General features: G+C 37.6%; 2 protein-coding genes across 4 annotated transcripts; both read right to left on the reverse strand.

Moving 5' to 3' along the window:
* Positions 1–68: 68 nt before the first annotated feature.
* LOC111778871 (light-inducible protein CPRF2-like) lies at positions 69–6,793 on the reverse strand. Of its 3 annotated transcripts, none has more exons than XM_023658870.1 (7): positions 6,239–6,793; positions 5,976–6,072; positions 4,982–5,192; positions 4,226–4,301; positions 4,013–4,138; positions 447–845; positions 69–211 (listed from the first exon to the last, which is right to left on the reverse strand). In XM_023658870.1, the coding sequence occupies exons 1-6, from the start codon at positions 6,683–6,685 to the stop codon at positions 468–470; spliced, it is 1,335 nt and encodes a 444-aa protein (XP_023514638.1). In that variant the 5' UTR covers positions 6,686–6,793; the 3' UTR covers positions 69–211; positions 447–467. The 3 variants fall into 3 exon arrangements, with proteins under 3 accessions (XP_023514638.1, XP_023514637.1, XP_023514636.1); XM_023658869.1 differs by having other exon boundaries at positions 69–219; XM_023658868.1 differs by lacking the exon at positions 69–211 and having other exon boundaries at positions 249–845; positions 6,239–6,789.
* Positions 6,794–11,651: 4,858 nt separating this feature from the next.
* On the reverse strand, positions 11,652–16,949 carry LOC111778983 (2-dehydro-3-deoxygluconokinase). Its single transcript, XM_023659003.1, has 5 exons — positions 16,283–16,949; positions 14,208–14,455; positions 13,795–14,086; positions 13,409–13,561; positions 11,652–12,451 (listed from the first exon to the last, which is right to left on the reverse strand). Exons 1-5 carry the CDS (start codon positions 16,643–16,645, stop codon positions 12,065–12,067), a joined length of 1,443 nt encoding a protein of 480 aa, XP_023514771.1. The 5' UTR covers positions 16,646–16,949; the 3' UTR covers positions 11,652–12,064.

A 16,949-nucleotide genomic window follows, 5' to 3' on the forward strand; every position in this document is an offset into this window, starting at 1 on the left:
AGTTACATTTCTAAACTTGAATTGAAATATTTTTTATAAGAGTGTGAAAAACCTCTCATAACATACACGTTTTTAGAATCTTGAGAGCAAGCCTAGAAGGAAAAGCCCAAGAAGAATGATATCTTCTAACCGTAAGCTGAGTCGGTTACATTTTCAATTTGAAGCTTGAATTTAGCTTAGAAAATAGAAATGTTGATCAGCCTGCTTTGTTCTGGTTTCCTTCAAACAAAGTGAAACAAAGTGAGAGACTTGTCAACTACAAAACTGATTTCTTAAAAAAAAAAAAAAAAAACCTACTCAACCAACGAGATCCGAGTCTTAATACAGAGTAGTGGAGCATGAAATGAAAATAGAATAGAAAAGAAAAGGTAAGAAGAGTATTTTTCATATCTTATTAATCCTAGCCCACAAGCCCCAATGAAAATATAAGAGGAAATATTGCTTACAAAAGCGACACATTAAATCCTTCAGTTCTTTTGGTTTGGAGCTGCATGCGACGTCTCTGCATCCCAACCTGATACGGGGCCATGCATGGCCTGCTTCTGCACAGGATCAATATCATCAATTATATGGTGCACGGAGGGCATATCAGTCATTTTGGTTGCCACATCATTCTGTGATCTTCCGCCATGTGGAATGGATGGGGGGTTAGTTGACACAGGGCCTTCCAAGTTGCGGTGATGTGGAGGGCTGTTTCCAAAGGCAGACATGTTTTGGTGGAAGAATTGGGAGTTGGATTGCATTGGCATTTGGCTACTCACAAACGGCATTTGGCTCTGAGACATGGCAACAAGCAGTGGGTTCACTCCTGTCAATCTTTTCACTGTTTCTTCAGACATTTTCACCTGAAAATATACGTACAATGTTCAAAAAATATCCTATGCTTTCCCACAAAAGAACAGGCAGAGGCATTGCCATCAGTGAAACTATTGGAGTATTCTGTGCCATCAGTGAATGCAAATCACCACTGCTGACATTGCCACAAGAAACCATCCAACGACCGAAAACAATGAAAATGAGAGCAAGACAGAAGTGAAACTTGTAACAAAATTTCAATAACAGTAAAAGATTTTTAAAAGAATATTTTTTTTAGTTTTTATAACTTAGCTTGGATTTTAAAAACGTGTAAAAACTAGGTAACAAAACAAAGAAACTCATAGGTGAAAGTAATATTTATAAAATTAATTCTTAAAAACTAAATAGTTATCAAATAGGAGCTAAGTAACCAAGTCACTATCGTCCATGTGCTTGCATGTCTTTTTTTTTTTTTTTTAAACAAGAAACAAAGCTTTCCGTTAAGGGAATGAAAAGAGACTAACGCTCAAAGATATTGAAAAAGACAACAACTGTCGCTGACATGAGGTTCGTATCCTAACATATTAGGCAGGCCATGTTACAAACAAAGAGCATTTCCAGCAACAAACATACAGATGTAATTGAAACTGGCAGTTCATTTAAATACAATTTTAACATCTAAATGCAATCGTAAGTAAACAAGCTACATTTGTAATTTGTAATAAGCACGGTTTTTTGTGGGGGAAGGGATGGAAGTCTTAACATTTTGTTTTTCTTTAAAAAAAAGAACTTACCATCTAATAGAAAGGAGATTACACATGTAGCCTCGTAAAAGAAGGAAGCACAAGATTTCTTCTTATCGCCATTCCTCAAATGAAGAACAATTGAGAAAGGCTTCCTTCATGACTGAGGAAAGACAGTGAATAAATAAGCAGTCTTTCATCGGCTGTTTTCCAAATAGTTCATTCATACTTGCATTTGAACTTTTTGTCTTCAATTCTGTTGTTACCTAAGAGGTTCTTTGACTTTGATTTCTGGATTTCTTCAGTGGTTCTTTAACGTTTCAACTTAGATTTCATAGTTCCTTCCTTCGATAATTCATTAGTTCTTATTTTTTATTAACTGGTTGAAGTTATGTCTTTCGATAATGAAGTTTACTCAAATTTTAAAACGATATAAGACTGTGTATTCTTAATGCTTACCTTTTGGTTTTCTTGCTTATATACAGACAAATAATACATGAACAAACAATTTAAATAAATCCCTCTTCACCATGAAGAATTATCAACATTTTTGTTTGGTCCTTAAATTTCTTGAACTCCATATAGGTGTTTGGTACTTATATTTCAAAATCTTGCCATTTAAATATTAAGATTTCTGATGGTTCGAAATAGATAGAGAAGCTTCCTTTTGTTGGCTGCCGGAAGGACAAATGGGGAATTTTGTTCTTGTTATTGGTGTCAGTGTGAAGGATCGACCGAAGATGAGGGAAGAGAGACCAGTCTTTCTATTGGTCATGGCTGCTATAAACATGGAAAACCGGGTTCTGTTCCTCGGTCTTGCTTGCACGCTAAGAAACAGAGAAGACTTTTGTATTGGTTCGAGGTTCCGGGAAATTGGAGTGGTGGGTAGAGAATCGAAGAGAGGGTGAGAGGAGAGAGGAAAAAAACTCATACCATCATTGTAATATTTTCTTTAAAATGTCAAAGCAATTTTTCCTTACTGTAGAGCTATGGCCTATCTCGAACCATATAGAAACAGAAATCACTTCTCTAATGATTGGACTATTGCTCCCACGAAATTTTTGACCAGTGTTTACTTTTCTCTAAAAAAGAAAAAGTATCTATTCTAGTGACCTTATTGTCCTGTCAGGAAGCATGGTTCTTTAGGGACCTTGAATTTTAAATTGTATGACTTCAAAACTTGAGAGGGGCTAAATATTTGTAGAACTTCATAAACCTCCACATATTCGATCCAATTCACCAAAAAACCTCTACATATTCCCGAATGTTCTACATAGATCTTCATTTCTAACTCATCCCCCATTTTTAAGAATATTTTGCATAGACATTCATTTCTAACTTATCCCCATTGTTAGTCCAAGTCTACTAACTCCATGAAATCTTCATCAAGTGCCCGAAGTCTTCTATAACTTCAAGGACTCCCAGAAAATTTTATATCTTCTCCGAATTGGGGTTACCTATCCCAGCTATGGATTATTTCTTGAAGGGTAACCAGTCAACAACTATTGGCGTCACAAATGGTGATACATTGAGAAAGCAAGTACATCTTTAACTAAGAAGCATTAGATCGACATTTATACCATCATCAACTCAATGGTGACCAACAACAGCCACACTAACAATAGTGGTAGAAGTAAAATCATGGGCGTTTAAACTTTTAGAAAGCTTATACCGTCTTCATTAAGGAACATCAGAAAATATAAGATGATTTCTTTCTCTATATACCTTCACTCATTGAGGTACAAAACAATTGAAATATGTCAACAATATTGTTCGTAAACATAATTCTGGTGCTTTTTTTTTTTTTTTTCCTTGCAACCGTGAATATCAGGCTAGTTTAGGTGTACCAAGACTATTCTTGTAGAACAGCTGATCTACCTTACTACTTTGGTTGCCAAGGTTGTTCACAAGATTCTAGATAGGTGGTCATCATTACTTCAACTTGTTCCCTTTAACGTCTTTTCCATCTGCATTGGCTGACCACAGCTAACTCATGGTTGTCGCAGTTTTGGTTTTGGCGGACTTCTAAATAGTCCAAACTATCCATAAAGGAAAACTTCAAACTAACGCATAAATGTCCAAATTTGGTTTTGGTTTTGGTTTTGCTGCACTTTAAAATTAGTTCAAGTTCTTTTTCATGAAGAAAAACAGCGGAAAAGTGCATTGGAGAGAAGTTAAAGAAAATAAAGAAGTTTGTGGAGAAAGAAGAGTGGAAGAGACAGAATCTGAAGGAACGGGAGGAAAAGAGGATCATCAAGATTCGAGAACTATCAGTGTAGATGAAGAGGCATGCATCAGAAATTGACCCACTCTGCATGCGAGAGCCTAGGAGCCTACTTTCTGCTTTAGATTAGATGGTCAAAGTCCTTTATGTCTTATTCTAGGTCTTTTATGTTATTTTTCTTTTTCTTCGAAGATTTTTCATTCCTTCCGTATACCTTGGGGATAAATATATATATACACANCTGACTAACCTTCGCTCTTAAAGTCTCGATATCAGCTTTCAAAATTCTATTGTCAACAGCTGCATCATCGTACTTTTGATTTACATCCGTGAGACGCTTTAACAAAGTAGAGTGATCAACCCTAAGTTGACCAACCTTTAGAAAAGGAACCACATTTAGAAAAAGTTTTAATAAGAAAGAAAAATACCCGACAACATATGGAGGGTAAGCAGTTTACAGTACCTGGGTCTCAAGGTCATTCAAGTGTGCTTGTTTTCTTCGTCTGGAGCGTCTTGCTGATTCTCTATTTGACAACATCCTAGGCCACCATCAATGTCAAGTGAGTAAAGCTAGGACCGGGTAACAAATTGAGTTGAAGGATTGATATTTCGCATAGGACCATCTTCCTTTCTCTAATTTATTTATTTACTGATTAGAAACCATAACTCTTTCATTAAGATATGAATATTTACTAAACAAGTAAAAGGACAGAATGGAAGATGAGATATCCTCCTATCCCAAAAATCAATAGAGATCACAAAAACACTCTTCAAGAAGCAATAAGAGTGGATTCTTGTTTTTAAATGCAAAAGTAAATTGAAACATGCTCGACATATCTCTACTCCAAAAAATTACAGAATTGTTTTGGTAAGTGATATTTTTCCAGCACATTCGTTTGGAAGAAGAAACTTCAACTTTTTTCTCTTTCACAAAGGTACAAGGCTATTATGGAGGGGATTTGACAGAAGACACGAGTTAGATCAACAAGTTCTGTACATGACGAACTTACATCATCAAGGATACAACAGCAATACCTTCTCTAAGAACTATAAGGGGTGAAAAACATAATAGAAGAGCAAAAGAGGGAAACAATAATCCGAGTGTGATCATATGTCGATGCTTGAGTCATATTCTCAATCAATACAAATGCGAACAAATGCATAACAAAGGGTTAACAATTTGACACAAGCAAGAGCCAGAACAATAAATCAAACTTACCTCCTAGCGCGTCTTGCATCGGAAGGATGCATATTCTCACTGTTTTCAATGTCTCCTTCAAGATCATCATCATCAGACTCATCTCTGGACGATCCACTTGTTGTTTGGGCAGTTTGTAGCCCTTGTTTCTTAGGCATTGCAGGTAAGGATGGGATCCCAAGTGAACTACCATTAGCGTCACTTTCTTTTGTTGAAGTGCCACGATCAGAGCCTACAGCCACAATAGAGAAAAAGTAAAATTGCAGTAATAGCATACAATGCCAATGGAAAAAAGAGTTAGATCGGACGTGATACATCAAGCAAAGAGTTCTAACTAGTAAAATATAAGATTCCCTAAAATATATTGACTATTATCTTAAGAAAGTTCTTTTCCTTTTCTTTTCTTTTCTTTTTCTTTTTCTGTTTTATTTTTATAGATGCCGAACTTACATTGAGAATAGTGAAAGAATACAAAGGAGGCTTACAAAAACCACCGCCCAACAATGGGGCCAAAACAACACCTAAAGACCTAAAAAGATAAAAGAAAAAAGGACTCCAAATAATAAGAAACTGAAAGGATCATTACAAAATCCTTTAACATACCAGGAGATGCATAGAATAATCAAACTGGCATTACCAAGAGATGAACAGCATCAATATCAGACAAAGAATTATAAAACTAACGAAAAGTGTCGAGGCATTCAATAGTACCAGAGTGTTCAAAGGATTTGGCTACTAAAGAAATAACACCACCCTCGGCCAAGAACAATGTACCAACGTTCCCCACAAGAGAAAACAGGAAAACAACGTTAAGAAATTTCCATACTTTTGTAAAAAAAATTGACTTCACGTACTAGATCTTCTCATATACGAGAGGTTGTTCAATACCTCTGCCCACACCAAACGGAAAACGCCCAACGAAAGCCATAGAAGCTATAACTAGATAATGACCCAATAAGCTTAACGACGAATAATGAATATAATAAAATTCGTAGACTGCCTGACCGAAAGCTACCTTGCCCCGGAGCTTGCAAGCCAAAGTGAAAACCACTCGACGTTTGCCCACGGTGTTCAGCTGGCTGGACTGGACCTTTGGGTTCCGAAGACGAGGCCTGCAATCCCGAACACAAAAATGGCTAAAACAAGTTCACTTTGAAAAGAAACCGATGAAGTTCCTCAATTTCACTTCAACACACAATTAAGAGTGCAGCATTTCAAATCCCAAATTCATCAAAGTACAGTACACCAATCAGTTTCAAAAGATAGAGAAATGATCACCCTCGAGCGAGCCACAGCAGCGCAAGCCATATCAAGCTGATTCTTCAAAAACACACGGTACCGATCAGAATCACTTCGAACCATTTTTGACGGATCCAAAGACGGAATAGGCTGAGACCGATCATGATCACAATCCGCCTTCTTGATCTCCACAATCTCATCATCTTCATCACGCTTCGAAGTCGAAGACTGAGAAGCAGGAGATGCCACATCCACAGGAGAAACCGTCACGCGATTGGAGGTAGTGGAAGGGTAACTATTCACAGGCAACGACGAAACTTCCTCGAGAAACCTCTCCAACGCCCACTCGGACGCGCTTCGGTTCATCGTCAAGGAAGGATCGGGAGATCGGAAAGGAGAATGAGATGGCGGCGAAGACGACGGCGGTGGCGGCGACGACCAGAAGGAACTATCCAAGAGGTCTTCCGATGAGAAGAAAGTGTGCATCGTCGTCGTTGATCCTCAGAGTCCGACTTGTTTCGTTTTCCTCGTTTCGTACGCGCGTTTTCAATGTGTACGACATTTAAGCGGGTTGGGGGCATAATCCGCTGCTTTAAGGACCACCATACTCTACCAATAAAAAACTTCCACGTGTAGCATAAAAATCCTCTCTTTTTGTACGGATTATCTAGTTTCTACCTACCTTGAGGGCAAGATTTTGGTTTGGCTAGGGTTGTCTTTTATGATAGTTGGAGAACAATCCTATTAGGACAATTATCTCGGCCTCCGCTCATCGACCCGAGTTCAATATCGATACATATAAACGTCAGTGCTTCTGACTATTTACTCGCTATCGATAGTAAATTTAGTAAATAAAGCATAAAAGTCAGTCTCATGATTCACTTCTCGAGCACCAAGTGACACATCAGACCAGACGTGGATGATAACGTTATCGACCAAACTTCTATACAATAGACCAACAAGTTAGACTAATTAACTTGACGGGATATTTAAAATTTTCTTACCCGAGTCAAGTTCTTACCAAATCTCGTACTAGTCTACTATAGTAGTGTCTCATCCGAGCCCACAATCTTTTTGTTCATTTCTCTCGAGCAAATATCAATTCTCAATGGCTCGCTCGAGGGTGATCATTATGTCACATCAAGTTGTAAAATTTAGTATCTATCGTGAGATCCCACAACAGTTGGAGAATGGAACGAAACATTGAGTGTGTGGAAACCTCTCTCTAGTAGATGCGTATTAAAAACTTGGACAGTTACATTTACCCTTTTAATATGCATCACTTTCATTCATATAGGTTCGACGATTTTTAATTTTCATACATTCATGCATGACTCCAGAAAACATCATACAATCATCATAAATTTCTCAACCTAGCACTAAGATGTTCTAATTGTGAGTAGACGACAACCCACCATCGAGCTCGTGGTTGTCGTCGATCTTAAGAAGTGCTAAAAGCCGAAGATCTTTGTCACTTCCAGTTGCCTTTGCACGCAGTTGCATGATCAGACGGGTGCTGGAGCTTGCATGGATAAGATCCGACATCGGTTAAGGAGGATAACGAAACATTCTTTATAAAAATGTAAAAACATCCTAACAGGCGTGTTTTAAAACCGTGAGGCTGATGTGGATACGTAACAGGTCTAAGCGGACAATATCTACTGGGGGTGGATTTGGGCTGTTACAAATGGTATTAGAGCCAGCAAGGACGCTCGGCCACCAAGGGAGTGGATTGTGAGATCTCACATGGGTTGGAGAGGAGAACGAAACATTTTAAAACTGTGAGGCTGACGGCAATACGTAACAGACCCATATATTGAGATTAGTTGAACCCAAACTATATACGTACAAAGCGAAGCTACCCACATATCGAAATTCCGTTCCCAAACATCACTTTTAATTTTTCTTTAATTAAAAAAAAAACAGCATTATTTTGCCTGTTTCTATCTGTTCTAAGTGTATGATTAACTCATTCCATACGAGTAATCGCAAGAAATCCTTTGATGACACGGATTCCTATTCTCAATAATATCCCACGATCAAGACAATGTTCTTCATGTGAAAAAACAAACAAACCAAACAAAAACACGTTTTTTTTTCTCCTACTAACCTCACAAAATGACCTCTCATTCGCCTTTCACTCCGTTTCTTTGCCTCGTAAACGAACCAAAAACAACAACTTTCGAAGTCGAAGCTCACGAGCAGGACTAAAGAGTTAGAACGTAAAACTGTCTCTCCCAGTGAAAATTTCTACCCACTGAGGGGAATGAAGCCTGGTCCGATATCATTCCAACAGAACGACATGAGCGATGAGATCAGTCAAGTTTAACATGAATGACATCGAGCCAAACGACATTCCCCACAACAAACGGTAGATCGAGAGAGAGAAACTAGAAATAAGAGAGTAGAGAGAGAGAATAAGCCATGCATTTGGAGAATTAGGCATGGAGGTGCCATTCTATACATATAGACGTAAAGGAGAGACGAGAGAAGATTCTCTTTTGGGGTCACATGAGCAGCAAAATGCTACCACTTTTTTGCATATTGCACACATCAAGACATATGAGCTTTTGTGTTTTTGTACGTCTCTTTCTTTACTCTTTTGTTTTTTTTCTTACTTTTTATCATCGTTCATACAACTTTATATTCGTGTTCGAGTTCAGAAATTTAGGGTTTAGACACTTCGAGATCTATTAGACACAAAATTAAAAGTTGGGTTCTTTTCGATTTCTGTAAATCTTTCAAGTGGTTGTTTGATCAAAAACGTGTTTTTCAGGTCTTTCTTGTTCGTTTTGATTCTGTTTATGTTCCACTCTGTCAAAGTCAACTATATTAATGTAGCTTTTATTATATTTTGAATTATTTGCAAATTATTATGATGCTCCTCTTGAGATTAGTTGGAGCATATAGCTTAGTGGTTAAGGAATATCTATCTTTTTAAAAAGAGCGTGAATCTTCGTCATGAAATAGTTACATTCTAAAAGCTATATCCAGACTCGAACAGCTTAAACACGCGTAATTTAACCTAGGCATTTTGTTATTTACGTAAGTTAAAGGTTGATACGTGTTAAAATCTTGCACTTTGACATTTTTCTACTTGCTCTTACACCTTCGATCGAAGTGGAGTCACTGTTTGGTATAGGTTTGTATGGTTTCTTTGTAGCATCAAATGCATATAGTATCAGAGTCAGACACTAGGCGATATGCCAGTGAGGATGTTGGGCTTCGAAAAGACATGGACTGTAAGATCCCATTTCGATTGGAGAGAGAAACGAGTGTCAGCAAGAACGCTGGCCTCGAAGGGGGTGGATTGTGAGATCCCACATCGATTGGAGAGAGGAATGAGTGTCCTCGAAGGGGGTGGATTGTGAGATCCCACATCGATTGGAGAGAGGAATGAGTGTCAGCAAGGACGCTGGCCTCGAAGGGGGTGGATTGTGAGATCCCACATCGATTGGAGAGAGGAACAAGTATCAGAGCCAGACACCATGCAATATGTCAGAGGATGTTGGGTTTCGAAAAGGGATGGATTGTAAGATCCCACATTGATTGGAGAGAGAAACGAGTGTCAGTGAGGACGCTAGCCTCAAAGGGGTGGATTGTGAGATCGTACATCGATTGGAGAGAGGAACGAGTGTAAGCAAGGACGCAGGGCCCTAAAGGGGGTGGATTGTGAGATCCCACATCGGTTGGAAAGGGAAACAAGACATTTTTTATAAGCATGTGGAAACCTCTCCCTAGCATACACGTTTCTGCTAGCAGTAAGATTAGGCTGTTACATTTTCATTAAAAACACGTATATGAAGCGAAGATGCATTACATAAACGAATAAGTTATCGATTTGTTTTATTCGTGGGTATCGAAGTAAAGGAAATAGGTAATGTTTGGCACTTGAGAAAAAGAAAAAGTGGGGGGAAGTGGAGAACCTTCATCAAATGATGGGTAGCATATGCATACACAATTGGATGCCAAGCTTATATTCCAAGCTTTCAAACACACAAGCTGAAGAACTATAAATATGGTAAAGCTAATGGCACACACAAAAAGAAGGAAATAAAGTAAAGTGGAATGTAAAGTTCTATGAGTGACACGTTTTATGATTTGAAATCGACTTTGTTTTCTCAAACATATCTATCACTTTTCTTTCTTCTTTTCAGTAAGATTTTCTTAATGCTTTTCTTTAGCACGGTTGAGCGTGAATGCAAAGATTTCGTGACAAAAGTTAAAAACAGATGCTAAAGTACGAATTATGAATTGAATTAAGTAAGCATTGAATATATATAAACAATGACTCGTGAAGATTAGACAACTCTACGTTATATGACAAACGAGCGAATGATTGTTGAAATGACAGTAAAGATTAAATAAAGTATTTGATAGAATAATACCGAAAACAATACCTCAACTAAAGTGAATAGGCATGAATGAAGATCATACATCCACCAAAGCCAAGAATGTCATGCTATGATAGGTCAAATCTTATAGAGTTCAACTCAAACGATTGATGAGGAGATGTGTCTGATATGAAAAGTTTTCAAAATAGGATAGGACCCACGAGCATTAAATAATTACTTATAAAAAGAAAATCATCTATGTGAAGAGATAGAGTGAACGCTCCAAAAGTACTATAAATTGACAAAGTCATGAACATGGATGACATGGATGAACTGAAGACCATATCCAAATGAGAGCAATCCTAAAAATAGAATGACTAAGAGAAACTTTAAAAGAATGGAATGTCGAGTTCGTAAGATGTCCTAATCTGAATGTCAAATCCTAATCCATATTCTAGACATGGGTCGTTACAACTAAGTGAGACCGTCCTTACGTGCTCCACTTTAGCTCCAATGTAGACATGTGATCGAGTTTCGATAGTCATGTAAGGATGATATTCAAAAATAAACTCCAACCCAATCTCTTCATTTCACTGTTCAAAGAACTTTAGTTACTACTTTAAATGTTCACTCACATGGTGGCTTCCTTGTATTTTCTATGACAAAAAAAATCCTGAGAGTAATATGAGAAGCTTTTGTTCTTTCAATTATGATATCAGCAAGTTTATCTCTTTGTCCTGCAATGAGAAAGCAAGAATCAAAGTGCTTTTGGAGTACTTTGACAGTAATGTTAAACAAAACACTAATGAGAGAAGGTACCATTTATAATCTAAATGGCTATCTATTTCAAACTCTCAGAGACAATTTTAGTATGCAATCATACAGATTTTGAATGGTTTTAGTACCCAACAAAACAATCTCCTGCACCTGCAGCTGCAGAGTTGAGCCCAATTTCTATGACAGGGAAAAAAGTGTTAAAAGAAGACAAATTTGAGTATGATGGGTTACCTTTACCAAAAGCTTCGAGTCATCGAACATATCTATTCAAACAAGTCGAATAAACAGCTTTAAGAACAGAAACGATTTCATTGATGAATGATGAACGATGAACAAAGTGATGGAGTAAAAAACTCCCAAACCTAAAGGCATTCATAAGAAAGTTCTCCAAGGGTATTTATATTTACACAAATGCACAGTCCCAAAGAAAATTGGGTTTAGAGCCATCCATACTGTTTATAAATCATTCAAACTAAGAACTCGTTTAAGAACGCATACAACTAGTTCGAGACAACAGCAAATTTGATTACATTCCGACCTAATGATAACATTAAAGAAGAAAAAAAAAAAAAGACTTACATCTTCGTATGCCGAAAAGAAGAGATCGTTGAAGCCAAAGAATGCCTCCTGTTAATCCCACAGCAGTTCTTGGCTGCTAGAAGAAGATTCCATGAACAATCGTCTATGAATCTAATTCATCATCAAACATGTTTTTTACCTTTCATAGAACTGTAATTGTAACTAAAAGTTAATTCTAAGACGTCAATTTTCTTTCATATTGTGCATGTTCTAGCATAGGCAGCAATCTAGACAGCATCTTATGCAACACAACGTAATTTACCGGTCGGTTGTCTCCATTGACATCCGATTTCGACATTATCGTGATCTCTTGAGAATCCAAATTTTCACTGAACAGTTCATTCCAAAAGTCATTGTCTTCGTTGATATTTGCTTTCATCATAAGTTCTAATACTTTTTCCAAGGTTGCAACACTCCTACCAGCACCACAACCCATGGCTGTAGCAGCACCCACAGCATTCGCAATTGTTAGTGTGTCCAAGGTTGGCAAATTGTGTATATAACCATAGGCAATTGCTGCTACGAAGCTATCTCCACATCCAACAGTGTCAACAACATTCACCTTATTCACAAGCAGATAAGCTACATTTAGCAATTATAGCACTAGGTGAACAAAACTTTCAAGAATGCAAATAAATATTTTTTTTTTATAGGAAACATAAACCATTCATCGATCGACGTATGAAACAGATACAAAAGGAAATCCAATCAGAGATAATTACGAACGGAGAAAAATGAATCCAAGTTAGAGCAAGATAATTACAAAAACCTTCCAATCTAAACTGATGGCATCAGTAGAATAATTAGGAAACAACCTATGTTGAGCACTTCGTTGAGGCCGTAAACGGTAGAAAACCCCATCACGGTAGAAGTTAGAAACATTTTTAGGCTAGTAAAGGTGTGCTATTCATTAGCGATGGAGTTTGTTGATAGGAGTTGGTTATAAATAAAGGGTGTGGGAGAGGATGACATAAGGAGTAATTGTGGGTGTTTAGTCTCGAGCGTACTTAGGTGGGAAGGGTCCGAGTACCAGAATGTAGATGTGGATGTTTATTTAGGCTTGATATACTCGAGAGGAAACGCTCCCAGTTTCTTGAACTACTTGAATATTCTACTGGATTTTCTTCCCTTCAATATTGCTTCTATTTTCATTTTAATTCTCTAGTTTCTATTAAAATAATTCTCCAGAACCAAGGGGTCGATCGAAAGGGTAGTGGAGTTACATGGTTAGTGTGTACATCAGGTGATTCACGTCGAGATTTTAGTGGGAATCGTCACAAACTAGCCATGTAACTCCACTACCCTTTCGGTCACAAGCCATCAAAAACAAAGACATCTGAACTTGTCCACAACAAAAACAAACTAAAAAAGAGCTCCATTCAATGGCAACGTCACAAACTAGGCTATAATTAACATCTCCACAAACAAAAGTCACAAACTATTCATAGACATCAAGGAAATAACCTGAAAAATAAAGTTAAGAAATTGGATGGAAGCATATGGAACATTAATCTAATACCTTGAACGCAGGTGCACAAGCGATGCCCGTCTTAGTTATCAAAATTGAACCTCTCGGACCCATTTTGACAATAACCCACTTTGTACGCACGCCTTTCTTTAGCAACTCCTTCCCTGCTAGTATTGGATCCTTTATGCCAGTCAGGGACTCGGCCTGTGAAATGAATTAAAAATAGATTTAATTCAGCAATATTTTGTGAATTGTTCTGCTAAACAGTTTCTAAAAAGATTATGAATTAAATTTAAATGGACAACAAATGTTTTCTTTAATGGAAAACTGAGCTATAACGGAAGGAATGAGAGAATACAACAAGACATCTTTTATTATATGCTTACAACTGAATGAAGAACATCTCATATGATACTTAAATGAATTAAGAAGTTTACCTCGTCAGACGTTAGAAGTAGAGCATCACTCATCCTCAAGAAATGGCCTAAAGCACTTATTTCGTCAGGAGTACCAACAGACAAGCTCTTTCCACGTGGTCCAGGATCAAAAAAGATCGACGTTCCAACCTCCAACGCATATTTTACAATTGAAATAATGAAGTTAGGTGTGAGCTCATCAAAGCCATAACCATTACAAAACAGGACCTTTGACCGTCTAACAGTCGTCTTAATCTCTCCAGATAGTTCGTTAATCCAGCTGAAAGCAGGCTCCTTAGAGAAATCAGCTCGNAAAAAAAAAAAAAAAAAAAAAAAAAAAAAAAAAAAAAAAAAAAAAAAAAAACGATTCATATAAGAGTTAAATTCACATAACATGTTATTCTTTTTTTTTCTTTTCTTTTTATGGCTTGTACCTGCAGAAACCATGTCTTTGTAGTGGATCCACCAGAACCCAACATAGAAGAGTCTCATAAAAGGTCTTAGAACTGGCAACATGACTAACATTACTCATTCCAACAGTAGAAATTCCTTCATCATGAAGTACATCAAGAAGAAATTGGCCATAGATTTCATTTCCCACATGACCAATTGTAGCACAACGAAGTCCCAATCTAGCAGCCGCTATTGCCATATTGCAGTTGCCGCCTGCTTCCCAATACCGCTGCCATACAGAACCACATACTCGATTAGAGATTAAAATATATAATTTTTCAGAGAACGACGATAAAAGGCAAAGGACTTGTTTGCTTGGCCAAGAAAAACTTTAATCTGAGACTGAAAACAGTATGATCATGTGAAACTATTCGGTTCGATATGTGGTTTGGAAAGTATGATCATGTTAAACTGTGAAAACCTAATAAATACTTCTCTTTAACTCAAAGAAATTTTCCGATCGTCCCTACACTTCAACTGGCTGCCTCATAAATCAAGCTTGTCCGATTAAATCATAACTTTTAATCTCATTGAGGCACTCATTGTCAAGTGTTCTTTGTCATTCCCACTTTTTCTGGTTCTATAGATAACGGTGTCCTATAGGTTAGAAATGCTATACTCAATAAATTATGGGGTCAAGAGTCTTTGAAAATACACCTTCCTACCAAGACAATCCCTTGTAGAATTAGGATTACGACCAACATTTCCTGATAGAAAACTAACAAAGTTAATGGAAAATCATCTTGTAACTATTTAAGAAGCATAGCCTGCAACATACCCCAATCTGCAGCAGACAATAGTTTAAGGTGAAGCTTATATCAAGACAATGTTTGAACAATATCGATGTAAAACAAATACCATGTCATAGTATAATGAACCCATAAACATATAGCATGATTAGTAGAGCTAGCCACAAATTCTTCAAGTCTGTTTCTTTCACAATACAAGGAGGGAGGAGGATGTGGAAGGCAACAATACGGCTAGAGCTAGAGTGAGGTCATTGCCGGCTAGAACTAGAGGGTTTGGCTGGGAAGGCCTACTCATTTACATGAAGGAATCATCAGCTTCTTTGATCCTAAGCTACAAATTTGTGGTCAAATAGCTTCAGAGATGGGCTTACTTTTGTCAATCATAGCAAGGCCTTCTCCTTTCTATTGGTAAAGGATGGATTACAAGAAGCCTGACCAATATTGTAGCCAAACTACAGAAGGTAAAACCTTCGCTGAAAACAGGTTTGCTCTCGAGTCCTAAGAAACTACAACTGTACTGCTCTCTTCCCAATATAATATCAAATTAAGCATAGAATTCTCACAGGAACATCATCTCCAGTATGAAAAAGTCCAATCCTGGTGCTTTGAGTTGAATGCACATTCAGCTAAAGACCATCATGCACTACGAAAAAGTTTCTATGCTCCAGCCTATAAAAGCGTTAAATAATTATCCTAACATTTCAATGAGCATAAAACTTCAACAGCAGTAATTTTTACCATTCTCCCCATTCTCTATAACGACACTTTCATAGAGCATTCATAGGAATTATCGGAATGAGCAACAATACAAGATTTTTAAGCGAGAAGGAGAGATGCATTGAAGTTATGGTCGAACACATCATTTTTCTGGCTTTAAACTAGTGTAAACATGTTCCATCTTCTAATAACTATAGTTCACACTTTCTTATATCCAATTGGAAAAGTTTTTCTGTAGCTTCAACTGGATGGGATTTCTTCTTTGTTTCTTTTCTTAAACGTTTCATACTATCAATGAAATTGTTTCCTACCCAATAAGGAACTATAACTATGTGTCCCCAAATACCTTACACAATTAAGAAAAGGGCATGAAAACCACACAAATTACGGACCAAATTCAGCCAAATCACATTCATAAACTCCCAGGTAATGTAGTGAAATCAAGTGTTAGTAAGAATTCAAACAACGAACAACTTACTTAAAATCCTCAACTCCATGAACAACAGATTATTGAGATAACAACAGTGATGGGGCTCCATTTACACGCACTAAAAACAGGAAAAAGCCGGCTAAGAACAACAAAAACAAACCTTATCAGGAGGCGAGGAGGACAGGCGTTCCATATACGCCTTGCGCTCATCGTCATCTTCTGGAGGTAAATTAGGAACATTAAGCACAATATCCACACAAAGATTTCCAAGAGTAGCAACATCTATATCCTTGGCATTAGCGCTCCTAAATTTAGAAACCGCCGCACCCTCATTCGAGAAATTGAAGGAGCTCGCAAAATGCTTAGGCTCCGATACTTCAACCTTTTTGCAGCAAAGAAAAAACCGACTGGGTTTTGGAGAAATCGAAGGACGAACCCCAAAACTCCGATAAAATCCAGGGCGAGAAGGAAGTCCGGTGAAGCAATGGACAGAAGAATCGAGAGAAACAGCGGTTAGCGGCATTCGGACGGGAGTTAAAGACGAAGAGCGAGGGAATTAGCGTTGTGGGTTGGTGGGTTTCAAGCAGGAAGATGAGAAACAAGAGGAAAGCGAGGGAATTTGAAGCTCGACATACCGAATCAACCAAAATTATCCGCGAAATTGGTTCTTTCGGATTTATTCCTTCATGGGATCTGATTGATACCTCTAATCCTTTGCTTATCGTTCACAAATGCTTATTGTCAATGAGCCAAAACCCAAGAACCAAGAGCCCCTCGCTTCACCAGCAGGCCACGACCTACGACCCGCCCCCAAAACTCACAAAGGA

Source organism: Cucurbita pepo, chromosome LG17 (genome assembly GCF_002806865.2).
Source record: "Cucurbita pepo subsp. pepo cultivar mu-cu-16 chromosome LG17, ASM280686v2, whole genome shotgun sequence".
NCBI lineage: Eukaryota > Viridiplantae > Streptophyta > Magnoliopsida > Cucurbitales > Cucurbitaceae > Cucurbita > Cucurbita pepo.